Source organism: Poromitra crassiceps (genome assembly GCF_964638095.1).
Source record: "Poromitra crassiceps genome assembly, chromosome: 12".
NCBI lineage: Eukaryota > Metazoa > Chordata > Actinopteri > Beryciformes > Melamphaidae > Poromitra > Poromitra crassiceps.
The window spans coordinates 25,802,202-25,815,537 of NC_139632.1; the positions used below are offsets into that span (position 1 = coordinate 25,802,202).

The 13,336-nt window shown below is 45.2% G+C and overlaps 1 protein-coding gene across 1 annotated transcript in view; it reads right to left on the bottom strand.

Annotated features, from left to right (window-relative positions):
• The window catches only part of tgfbr3 (transforming growth factor, beta receptor III), a 77,187-nt gene that overhangs the window by 24,279 nt on the left and 39,572 nt on the right, over positions 1-13,336 (bottom strand). The window contains exons 4-5 of the mRNA XM_083647496.1: positions 3,273-3,456; positions 201-363 (exon numbers count right to left, since the gene is read on the bottom strand). Coding sequence (XP_083503622.1) covers positions 201-363; positions 3,273-3,456 — 347 coding nt within the window. The remainder of the gene's footprint in view (positions 1-200; positions 364-3,272; positions 3,457-13,336) is intronic.

Below are 13,336 nucleotides of genomic sequence, written 5' to 3' on the forward strand. Positions count from 1 at the left end.
GAGATTATCTGGCAACCTGGAGATAGAGACTCAGGTCTGAGATATGCTTCTCAAAAGAACACCACTAGGTCAATACTACTAACCCCACCCCTGCTTGATGTCTATCCAAAACAAGCTCCCCAGAGACCAATGAGAGCATCTTGACCTCAAACATAAACTGTAACATGTATTATTTTGCTTTGGTTCCTCTGGCTGATTACCTGCTGGAGTTTGGGGCTTGAAGCTCAATGATGTGGACCTCTTGGTCTTTGTCCGGTCCAGACAGGACACAACCCTTCGATGTCTGAGGCTCAACGTAGCCACCCAGGTAGTTCAGAGACAGAAACTTGTTGTCAATCTTGCAAGTGTCAGACAACAATGGATCTGAAAATGGAGAGATGTTGGTGTTACTGGTTGGGGTTTCCGGTAGAGGAATATAACACAGAGAGTTAGCATTTCGCTTTTTTTGTAGGGTTAGTATTGATCCCCAAAAAAGGATGTTTTTGGAGCGGGTAGGAATAGGTCAGTGTCTGCTCAAGGAGACTTCAGCAGGGCAGATGTTTGCTAACACAGGTCAGTGTCTGCTGAAGGAGACTTCAGCAGGGCAGATGTTTGCTAACACAGGTCCAGTGTCTGCTCAAGGAGACTTCAGCAGGGCAGATTGTTGCGGGGCTTTGACCTGCTCCTTTCCAGTAACCCTTTGGCTTACAGCATAATGGTATTTCCATAGACTGCCTCCCATCCAAGTACTAAGCAGGCCCAGCCCTGCTCAGCCTCCAAGCCCGGACGAGATCATACCAGATCGGGCGTGTTTGGGATGGCACGACTGGTCTTCACATCAGCAAGAAAATATCTGTGTATTCATTTTACATGGGAAAACTAAGTCCAATATTTTGTCAGACTGATTTAACAATATGACAATACCAATCATAAAAACACTCAATCAATTCTTCCAGTATTTCCCCCCCCTCCGGCAGAGCTGTTTGAAGGCTGACGAGCGTATTTACTCAAATATTTGTGAGCTGAAAAGCTGTGAGTTGTTTGTCTTTGACAGAACTCCCAAAAAAAAGCTAGGCCTTGTTTCTCCACACTGAGAGAAAACACAAGGCAGATGCTTCCTTATTTGGCAAACAGAGTCAGATTGCAGAGTATAAACTACAGCGTTGGCACCTTCCTCTCCGGAACCCTCATGGCACTTTAAAGAGCAGAGGAGGGAGCCCAGAGTACGGGCCTGGTACTTTAAAGAGCGGAGGAGGCAGCCCAGCGTACGGGCCTGGTTGGGAAGCAAAGTGAATGAAACACTATCGAAGAGGAGAGGGACTGGAAATCCCGCCGCTCTTCGCTCGAGGTAAACATGGCACCTTGGGCCTTTGCCAAACCACAGGCCCTAATGACACAGACCAAACGCTCGGAGGCTAAGCAACCGCTCTGTTCTCTATAGCGACCGAGCACACCAAGCGCACCTCACCGGCAGCAGTGGAGCCATTATTCCTCCCCTGACACCCACTTTGTAGTATTTCCATGCGGTGAAAGATGCTCATTAAGAACAAGGTGTCCTGTCTGAGTGCTGACGCATTGTGGAGCTGGACGTGCCGTCTGTTCACTTTATAGAGGGCCGGCGAGGGGGAGTGACGCATTGTAAGGCCTCGGCTCAAACATGTGCGAGTATCCATCATGGTCTCCCCTCGAGAATCCCACTTCAAACAGACTCCCCTCTTACCTCTGCTTACAGGAGAGCTTGCTCTATCTGCTCCAGCTCATCTTTGACAGTTTATTTCCACTCACATTTGCTAAACCCATTTATGCCCTCCACAAGATATCATTCTTCCCCCCCCTTAAATGTGATCTTGCAATTTAGGGAGTAATGCCCTATCATCTTCTTAGTGGTATCTAAGGGAGTAAGACCATTATATAGCACAGACAAGTCTGACAAGTCCAGTAGTAAGATCATGTGGGTGACTATGACTATCTGGTGATTTGTGCAATCATAAATTCCCTGTTATCAAGTTTTTTGAAAGACATTTTCTGTAGTTGCCTTTTTTTTTGGGGGGGGGGGGGGGGGGGTCCTCAGTTTTAGTTGAAATCAGTATTCTAGCTTCTTCACATTTGAGTCTCTACATTATCCAACATTCACTTTCTTTCTCTCTCTCTCTCTCTTTCTATACTAGCAGGATACCCGTGCAGTGTACCGAGTGTAATGTTGCGTTCTCTGCACGCCCAACTCGTATGGACTGCGCTGGCCAGAGCAGCGGGGACAGACATTTCCGCGTAGTCTTGTGGATTCCCAAGAAGACCCATACATGTAAATACATGTAGTAAAAATCGTGGGAAATAGCTACGTGTGTTTAATGTACATGAATGTACAAAACTGCCGCTATCTGATTTGTGAAACGCGCATTTTAAAAAATCACGATTTGTCTCTTCCTGGCGCTGCAGGACATCTCCTCAACTCGCCTCAACTAACTACATCCGAACTGCGGAAGCTCCGCCCCGGCTGATGCACAGCCATTGTACAGCATGACCATGTTTGGCCATTAATCTGCACAATCGGCAGTTAATCAACCCTAATTATCTAATTAGCGGCTCCATTAGCTCACCCACCAGGGGGCTCTTTACACTTGCTGAAAGATTCAGCGTGATTGCACATAAAATGGCATAGCTGTGGCCGAACACAATGTGCTCACTCACACACAGTCACTTCTGCCTTCGCATTCTTATTATAGGATTACAAATATAGAAATATAGAAAATGTGTTTTCCTCCTTAGTATGCACATTTATGAATCAAGGTGCACCAAAATCTAATCAGATCATGTACTACTCCACAGGGGGAATCTGTGGTGTAGTGTTTAGATTCTATCATGTATTGCTCTTGAGTCGCCGCCATGATGACATAATGTCCCGCATGGTGGAGGGTCAACTATTTATAAATTAAAAATGATCATAAAGAGTATGTAACTGTCTTGCATAGGTCCGAATCTAGCCAGAATACACAGCCCATGCACTGGGACTGCATTATTCCTCTGGGGCCCAGTACGTGGCCACCACTGAGATTAGCACAGGTACCACTGAGATTACCACTGAGATTACCACAGGTAGCCCCTAAATAGTGTTGAGTGAAAAGTAAAATGCTTGTTCAAGACTAGGAAACATCTTCATCACAGCAGCAGGTGTAAAACCTCTAGCAAGAGACTGGATGCAGACGCTCGAAGTGAAGTTGTGGGAAGTGAGCAGGGAACAGGGAGGCGTGCCCTGGGGCCGAGAGCTATGTTTGGGAATCCTCTCTAGTACGCACCTTCTCCAACTTTGATGTAGATGTCTTGAGTCATCTTGAGCTCAGAGAAAGAGGTGACGGCTCTGTACTTCTTCTGGGCCCAGGTGAGGAGGTGCTCGTTGCCATGGGGGAAGGCCTCCTTCTGGATCTGGCAGGTGAGGGAGAAGTTTCCCGGCTGAAAGTGAACCTCGGAGCCCTCGGATACCTTGGAGGAGGAGGAAGAGCGCAGGAGCGTTAAAAGGAGAACAGAGCGGCGGCGATAAGTTGTTATCTGTGTTCTGCACAATGAGATCATTCAGCTTTTAATGATGTTCAGTCTCCCTGTCAGAGGAGTGAAAGATGTGAGAAAACAGAGCAGCAGGCGTTTGGCTTCGGAGTAAAAACACAGATGATTTATAGGACTTTTTTTCTATCTGGCTTATAGTATGACTTTTCAAGACATCTCCTTACAACGGCTTCTTTGTTGATAATGATATGCACATAAAATTCAACTCTGTATTGACACCCATCCATATATATATATATCTTTTTTTTTTTACAGAAGAAATTTGAGATGGAAAAAGGAGACGCTGCAGGGAGACTGAAAAAAGCACTAACCCTAAAACCTTTCCAAAATTAAACTCACTATCTAAACACTGCGAAACCCATCCTTCACCCGAGATCGCAACCGTTATTTCAAGGCTTCTACAAATACGCTCTAGGTATTTTCACACATGTTCTTCTTCCACAATAAGGTGTCTGCTCTCTAGTGTTTATACAGTGTGCTGTGTTATAGCGCGTCATTGCGAATGTGCAGATCTTTTTTCCCTCCAAAATGGCTGCAGATTCGAGTCTGTGGCCTAACAGAAAAGACAGACAGGACAAATTGACAAGAGAGATAGACACGCACACACAAATAAAATGTAAAACACACACAAACATTCACGGCTCATGCTATTACGCAGAGGCCAAACCACTAGTATCTGTGCAGTCAGTTTTGAGCATATCCAGACTCTTGCCATTGCACAATAACTTTGACCTATTAAATTTCATGCAATTTAATTTAGTTTTGGGATGATTGAATACTAGAGTGATACTACTGGAGGCTGCCTTGCTGTACTAAGCGCGTCAAAGTAGAAACTCCAGCTGTGAAATGTAAACTGCGACCAAAAAAACAATACAAAAAATAGAAGAAAAATAAAAAAAAGGCAGAGGAAGAGGTCTTAAAACGTGTGGAGGGCAATGAAGTGCTGATGTGTTTTTTGACAGGGAGACTGGGCGAGGCCTAGGTAGGAGGGAGGGACCACCCCTTTGGCACTTAATGGAGCTCGGCCCATATGCTTCATTTCAGAGAGATAAACATTCACATGTGCTGAAAAGCCTACCGTACAAACCCAAGCAGGCCAAGCACACGGTCTAGACAGCCCAGCTCATTATATTTCCATGCTTGTTTTTCTTCCTCCCGAGGTATCCTATCTGTATGCATGAGAGTTTAGCTGAGACACTGCTGCCAGGCCCAATTAAAACGTCCAATCGACTAGCCCACTCTGATGCATCCAAGAGGAGCACGTAAGAGCGTTCAGGGCCTCTTTGCGATGACGTTATCGAGTTGTGCCTAAATTTGCAATCATGCTTTAGCGATAACGCGCCCCCGTGTCCCCGTGGGGTGTGAAGCTTTTTCAGACAGAACTTTTCAAATCCCTGCCTGCTTCATGCGCAACATCTGCCTGACCTCTGGACGCTCCACTCAATGTTCCTGGCATTGTCACCAGAGGCAATAAATACGGAGTCCTAGGAGACAGACTCTGTCGAAGAATTCAGGTCGACGTAGATTTTATTTTTAGCGGCGTTTTACTACGGCGAGGAGGAAGAGTAGAGCAGAGAGGAAGATGGTGCGCTGCGCTTCACCTAGCAAAAAAGACCAAATAAATAAGAAGGAGTGGCTGTGCCCTGAGCTGGCGGGGAAGGGGGCGGGGCCGGGGTTTCTTCGCAGACCTTGCCAAGCTCAGCAGAGTTTATCAATTTAATTGCGGGAATGCGACTGTAATTAGTCGCAAAGAATTAGAGGGGAAAGCCTGAAAGCCAAATTAGCTCCAGGCCTTCCAGCGCACTGGAAACCTCAGGAATTTCAAATGGGGAAGTCAGGCACTCACTCTGGGCTTTAACACTCTCTCTCTCTCTCTCTCTCTCTCTCTCTCTCTCTCTCTCTCTCTCTCTCTCTCTCTCTCTCTCTCTCTCTCTCTCTCTCTCTCTCTCTTTATGTGGAGTTGACAGATGAAAAAGGACTTGAAATGCTGACAAAGTACGTTTACTGTCATGGGCTTCGACTTTCAATAACAAATACCCCTTAAAATAAATATCCATCAGTTTCCCATTTTACAAGCAAGCATAAGCTATCAAAGGCAATTAAGAGTGTTACTTTTGCTTACTCGTCTACTCCCATAATGCAGAAAAGCCCCACCAAAGGCTCAATCTTTTCTCATAAACAGAAGTCAGATACTGATTTGGCCAATCTGAGGGTCTTATATTCACTCCAATAAATCAGTGTGTTGTTTATCTCTGTTGTACTATCAAGCAACTCCGGACTGGAATGATTCCAGGCCTGGTTTCATGTCGGCTTCAAGACCAACCAAAGCTTGCATTGAAGGCCTTGTGTCTAATCTGGGCCTGATTCTACTGAGCTGTGAGAAACTTCCCTTTGCCAAGTAAAGCATAACCTCACTGTATGAAAATACAGTTCATCTCTACTTTAAAAGGAGTTCAAGTCGACTGAAGGTAGACTGTGTTAGCTGTTTGGAACTTGTAACATGCTCCTAACTTGAAATACATGAGAATTATGCTGCGTTCATGTGCTGTCAGAGTCTTGGGAAAAACGAGATTCCGAGAGTGAGAATTCACGTGAACGGCCGCTCAAGCTGGAACGACAACTCGGCGAAAATGTTGGTACACAAGTTGCTGACTTGACGCCATATGCAGAAACCATAGAGGCAGAAACATGGCGGACAAAAGAAAATGCTTTGTTGATGGCATGTAATTTGTAACATGGTATTACCTTTAATTTGCTGTTCATGTAGAGTGGCCTAGATTATTTGGAAAAGTTACATATTAGCAATTTAGCAGTAATCCTGATTTGGTTCACACATTCCGATCATTCCGACATCACAAGCACATGAACACGCAAACGTCAGAAGAATGACTTGCCCGCCCGGAAAATAGGACCATCGGAGGAGCGGATGAACGCAGCATAAGATGTTAGACTGATTTGAGAGGAATTTGTTCAGTTGGCAGTAGAGAAAACAAAGAATGTAGAGAAGTTAGCAACAGCATACCATGGGGATTGAAACTCATGCACTCATGTTACTTATGATATTTGCAGGCAGGCATGTTACTGTAACAACTCGTCCACCCTGGTAACCCTGGACTTCGCCAATGTAAAAGAATCAGCATTCGTTCAGCATGGTATCAGTTTATAGTTCTGTTCTAATCTGTCTCTCATATTGTAAGATAACTCCCTCACTCCCTGCGGTGATAAAAGCAGGGGAACATCTGCCAGTACTGAGCACACTGCATGGACCAAGACATTTCAAAGTAGATTTCCTGCCCTTTCTGCCTATGAACATCTACATATTACAGCCATATGCGTAGTACCCAGTAGACAGCACGCCAAATGTTTTAGATCAATTATCATAGAGCTGCAATCCTCCACTGCCTTCTCACTGAGCAAGGCTGTTTGGAAATAAGGATGTGTTGCAAACAGAGGAGGCTGATGGAGAGTGCAGAGAGGGCTGATAATATGATGCAATAAGCCTGTGGTGAAATGAATGTGATAAATGCTTTCGTGGCTGATTTGATCCTCCTCTCTCTCTCGCTCTCTCTCTTGATGAGATACGGTCCTCTCTCGCTCTTGATGAAATATGGACCTCTCTCTCTCTCTCTCTCTCTCTCTCGATGAGATACAGACCCCTCTCTCTCTCTCTCTCTCTCGATGAGATACGGCCCTCTCTCTCTCTCTCTTGATGAGATACGGTCCTCTCTCTCTCTCTCTCTCTCTCTCTCTCTTGATGAGATACGGTCCTCTCTCTCTCTTGATGAGATACGGCCCTCTCTCTCTCTCTCTTGATGAGATACGGTCCTCTCTCTCTCTTGATGAGATACGGTCCTCTCTCTCTCTCTCTTGATGAGATACGGTCCTCTCTCTCTCTCTTGACAGTGGCGTGTCCAGACTTTTTTTTACCAGGGTGGCACAAGTGGGGCACAGACTTATGAAGGGGTGGCCACGGCGCCACCCGCAAGGGCGGTGGCGAAGAAAATTTGACGTTTTTTGGACTTTTAGCCAAAAAAAACACGCACTCGCTCGCACTGTGCACGCACACGGCACACGTCAGAATAGCGTTAATTTACCATGTTCGTCCCAACTAGACTACATATATCTACTTTAATTAGTAACATTACAGTGTCTTACGTTCCTGTGTTTAAAGCATAATTTAAGAGAAATAGACCCATCAATCACACAGAGTAGCACCATACAAATGTAATATAAAGCTTCCCAGTTCTACACACATAATTGACAAGTTTCAACTTTAGTTGCAATGTCTGGCAATTAACCACAATTCCATTGACATCAAGGCAATATCAAGATAACTGTTTAGGTTACTAAAGATAAATCTGGAACTATTAGGATTTGACAGTATATACATACGCACACATACAGCTGGGGGCTCCTGCTGTCAAGCTGCTGGCTTGACTCATCTGACTGACAAGGAGGAGAGCTTGTTGCTGCTCTCTCCTGCAGCTCTGACTGTGACTGACTGACTAGTAGCAGTGCTGCTGGCTGCTCTGTCCTGCTGTGCAGTTTTTAATTTCTTTGTTTTGATGGAGAAGAAATCCTCAATGTTCTGATTTCTTTTCATACTGTAATAGTCACATGAATACAGTACATACTGTATGTCACTTTTATCTCTTGCACAATAGATTTCCTTGTGCATGCATGGATACATTTGACATGCTCACATCAGGCCTACAAAGTTACACAAGACAGATTTACCTAGCTAGCATTAGCATTGACAACCAAACAATGACTGACGACAGGTTTGCTCATGTTAGCAACTAGCAAGCTGAGATGAAAACACACCTGCTGCACCACATTATCACGTAGCCTATAGCACACAGGTGTATTGTCCATTTACCCTGTTAGTAGCAGGCTTAGTTTTAAAGACAGGGTGAAGTTTCAAGTCTACCGTAACATGTCATGATATTTTTTTTAGCGAGGGTGCTTAATTTAAAAGTGAAAATCTCCGTGTTTGTTGGCAGGTAATGCATGTTGTCTTTCTTTAAACCACTGGCACAGTAGCTATGTCATGTGTATCAAAGAGTCTACTCACGCATGCCACAATAAATAAATAGCATATAGAACACTGATGCGGAAATATACCATGGAGGGACAGCGCTTGTGCCATATCCTAATGTTATGATACCCAGTATTGATATGTAGGATAATGTTGCCCGGCCCTGTGTGTGCGTGCGTGTGTCTGTGTGTGTCCGTGCGTGTGTGTGTGTACGGGGCTCTGGTGGGTATGCTGTCTAAAAATGAAACTATGATTTCTGTTCCCTGTTTATCCCAATCTCCAGACGAAAACATCCGTTTCTATAGTAAAGTTGAGTCAAATGTATATCTGAAACCCTCCTGTCTGTGTCGTCAAACTTCCTCTTTCCTTGCAGTGTTCCATCGAAAATCCCCAGATTCTCTGAAATGTATCTGATCAATTCTCTAAAATTAAGGTCACCAAAATCAGATGATTCTCGTGTTAAGGTAAACATGTTGACATGTTTCCTTTGTACTGACAAATTAAGTAAAATGTTAACATTATGTGTGTCTCTGATAGAAGTAAGGGTTATAGTAAATGTTAACAAAAGGCTAATCTGCTTGCTGGCTTATAGACTGTACGGTCCATGTTTTTATCGAGAAGGCCGGAATTGGGTGGCATTCGCCATGTTGAGGTTTACCAGAAACTTATAGCAAAAGCCTGGGGTTTTCCATCAACACTTAACTCGAGCATGAAGACCAGTCGCAAAATGTTGCTTTGTGCCATAGTAATGCTGCATAAGGGATGTAAGGTAAAGGGGATGAAATGTGTTATTCTTAGCAGGAACTCAGTAATATAGCTTATCATTTATAATTGTTTTACTCTGGCACCTCTGCCATTTGTTTGCATATTAAGTGTTAATAAAATAAAGTAAGATATGAAAGTTTTGCATGAAATGTGGGAGCATGCATGTTTGTGGAGAAGCAGTGTCACATCTGAAAGTGTAAGTCTCCAGTTCCTGATTGAAGAGGCAGTGTCACATCTGGAAGTGAAAGCTTCCAGTTCCGGAGAACATCAGCCCTCCCCAACTGGAAAAATAGGAAAGGAGAAGTTGACTGACGGGAAATCATCGTCAGAAGACAGAGGACCACCCACTTTTGTAATTGCTTATTAAGAGGGTCTGTGGCTATGGTCAAGGGTCAATCTCTGATGGCCGATTGATACCAGGAGAGGAGTTTACCCAGATCTGTGTATTGTATTGAGCTTTTTATATTCAATGTCTGTTGTCAATTAATTCTCAGAAATAAATGTCAGATATACTGTAACAAATTGTCTCACTCTATTTTACTTCACCATTCCATGGGACGCGCTGGGAAGGCAGAGATTGGCTAAACTAACCTTCTGATAACTTATGTCTTGTACCAGAAAAAGACCTTCCTGAATCAACACACCTGGTCCATGTAGCCGCCAGGAATCAGACAGAGGACGCTTCACTTCGTCACACACACACACACACACACACACACGACATTGGTTTAGCGTTAAGTTGTTTGCTGCTCAGCTGCGCCAAATCCTCAAATCAAGATCTCCTTCTCTGGGGCTTTCGGCAGGCTAGACACTACTATGGCTCATTACTGCCTCTCAGGTTTAAGACTGGATACACGGAAGCTTGGTTTACTGACTGTGCAGAGAGCCAATCATATGGGGTGGCACCTGGGGTGGCCAATCAGATTCTAGGGGTGGCCCATGCCACCCCAGGCCACTCCCTAGACACGCCACTGTCTCTTGATGATATACGATCCTCTCTCTCTCTCTTGATGAGATACGGTCCTCTCTCTCTCTCTTGATGAGATACGGTCCTCTGTCTCTCTCTTGATGAGATACGGTCCTCTCTCTCTCTCCTGATGGGATACGGTCCTCTCTCTCTCTCTTGATGAGATACGGTCCTCTGTCTCTCTCTTGATGAGATACGGTCCTCTCTCTCTCTCTCTTGATGAGATGCGGAGAGCTAATCAAGCTGCTGGCTCCAGACGTGCGTGTGTTCCTGTGAATTGGCACGCTCTGTTGTGTAGAAAACAATACCATCTGTCTCAGCGGCGCTCTGGAGCGTTCCTCTGCCATGCCGGTCTCCAAATAAAAATCAATAGTGGCGAGCCATGGTTTCAATTAGCAATCCCAGTGAGGGGAGAGCAGTGCGCATGTGTGCGAGTGAAGGGGGCCTCATACTACAAAAGTCTTTAATAAAAATAAACGCGGGAGAGAAAAGGCACGACTTGGTAAACAAAGTAAGGGGCAACACATGCCAACATCCAAACTATGAGAGATGTGTTCCAGATTAATCTTAAGATGCATCATAACCCAATAACACAAAAGCCTACACAGCCCAGCGACATGCACCTCATTCTCAATCTTAACGATCCCTTGGTAAAATGAAAATTGGCTTGAATGTTCCTTGCTCGTATTTCATGTCATTTTAGCCTCCTGCTGATTCATGCCGGCTGTTGATTGACAGAGAGTACTTCAGAGAACATGTTCAGCAACAAAACTCTGGATTGTGGCATTTTAAAAGCCAGGAGGGCCTGGTGGCCAACAGCAACAGTGTGCTCAACATCTCTGAAGCTTTTCCAGGCAGCCCATCTGTGTCCACGGAGCCCAGAGCATTGGGACCAGGAAACAAGGACTGGCAGGCCTGATTCAGCATCCAATTAGCCCCAGGAAATAGCCTCTCCTATGGAAAGCCGAAGTGAGGGAGGTCTGGCAGCGGGGTTCTGTTCTGAAGTGTTAAGACCCACAAACCAGTCGGCTTGACTCTGTCGCTCTGCAATCTCACATCATATTTTCACCTCTGACACTTGGGTCCAAAAGCTGTGGGACTCAGCAATGTCACTGATACACCCCCATTTCAGCATTGGTATAATCCTGGTCAGTACTTTTGACCAGCAAACTTAACTCCATGAAGGTTGAAGGTTCCTACGGCTGTTAGTCCTATGATTGCCGTGCAAACAGGGTGAGAAGATACAGCTGGAATCTTAGCGGTGAAGAGGGAGGCTGGTTATCTTTTCTTTCAGCGGGTTGTTGAGTTCTGTGGCGGCATGTTAAGGAGGTGTGACACTGAAGAGAACCTGAGGAGAGCAGCCGGGCCTGGGCTGGGACTGGCCTGGGTTAGGGGCCATGTGCAGCCCAGGCTGGTGGATAAGATTTACTGTCCCAGCAGTCTGCAGTGCCACAGGGCTGTCACGCAAACACAACACACGCAGGACAGACAGACTCCCACAAAGCTTCTGGTTCAGCTTTGTCTGAGTACAAGTTAATTTGTTTTTGTTGCAGCCAGATGAATGGCTGTCCATCATCATCTGATATCCATCTGAAAAGGCCATGAGATTGTGAAAAAGTACATCTGTCCCAAGTGAAGGCACAGTGACCCGCGTCGTGTCCCACGTTGTGTCCCACGTCTAACATCATTAGATACACAGCAACAACTCTGCCTGTGCTATAGGCCTTCATGGCTGTTCTGTGCTATAGGCCTTCATGTCTGTTCTGTGCTATAAGCCTTCATGTCTGTTCTGTGCTATAGGCCTTCATGTCTGTTCTGTGCTATAGGCCTTCATGTCTGTTCTCTGCTATAGGCCTTCATGTCTGTCTGTTCTGTGCTATAAGCCTTCATGGCTGTTCTGTGCTATAGGCCTTCATGGCTGTTCTGTGCTATAGGCCTTCATGTCTGTTCTGTGCTATAAGCCTTCATGGCTGTTCTGTGCTATAGGCCTTCATGGCTGTTCTGTGCTATAGGCCTTCATGTCTGTTCTGTGCTATAAGCCTTCATGGCTGTTCTGTGCTATAGGCCTTCATGTCTGTTCTGTGCTATAAGCCTTCATGGCTGTTCTGTGTTATAGGCCTTCATGGCTGTTCTGTGCTATAGGCCTTCATGGCTGTTCTGTGCTATAGGCCTTTATGGCTGTTGTCAGCTGTTTTCTGTCTGCCATCGTCGACAAGGGGAGACATTTAATACGACGCTGACCTGCTGGTGTCCTCAGAGACACCCAGTGCGTTCACTCCACATTATCGCAGCTTAGAAAAATACAAGCAGGACAGATGCACATTCATCTGCATGAAATGCATCCGTTTCTTTCTCTTGACATGAGAACATTTCCACTTGGGACAGGAAATAACACCATTAAAATGAATTGGTACTCAGGCCTCATGTCTCCATGTTGTGTAGTGCTATGCCCTTGAGATAGGGGCAAACTGAGCTGTGGTCTCTCGGGCCTCGGCTATAACGCTTTCTCACTGCACAACATGCTGAGGCAATGTATACATGACCACTTCCCTTTAAGGCTTGGTTGGCTTGCCCTGGAACTTCAACCCTTACTGTATGGCTACACATTCAATTTACTCCACATCATTCGACCTAGAACTCGTGAACAAGGAAGACGGGGGGATGGGCTTATTTTCTTGGTGCTTTCCATTTTACCTCACATAATTCATAACACAACTGTGAATTCTTCCTCTTTCCAGGGACGCTTTCATGGCAAAAACTTTTCTTTCTTTCTTTTTTACAATTCACTATCCCCTATCAAACCCTTTTGCAACCTTTTCAGTGAGCAGTCATCTCTCTAAATGCAAAGGAAATCATTGTCCCTATGGACTATGGATCGGCTCCGGTCTGTCCGTCCGTTCATCTGTTCATCCTTCTGTCATGCACAATATCTCAGACGCCACTGATGATATTTTGACAAAACCTCTGGGAATGATACATCCCATAGTTTCAACATTTTCAAAATTACACCCATCAGCCTAAAGGGGGCA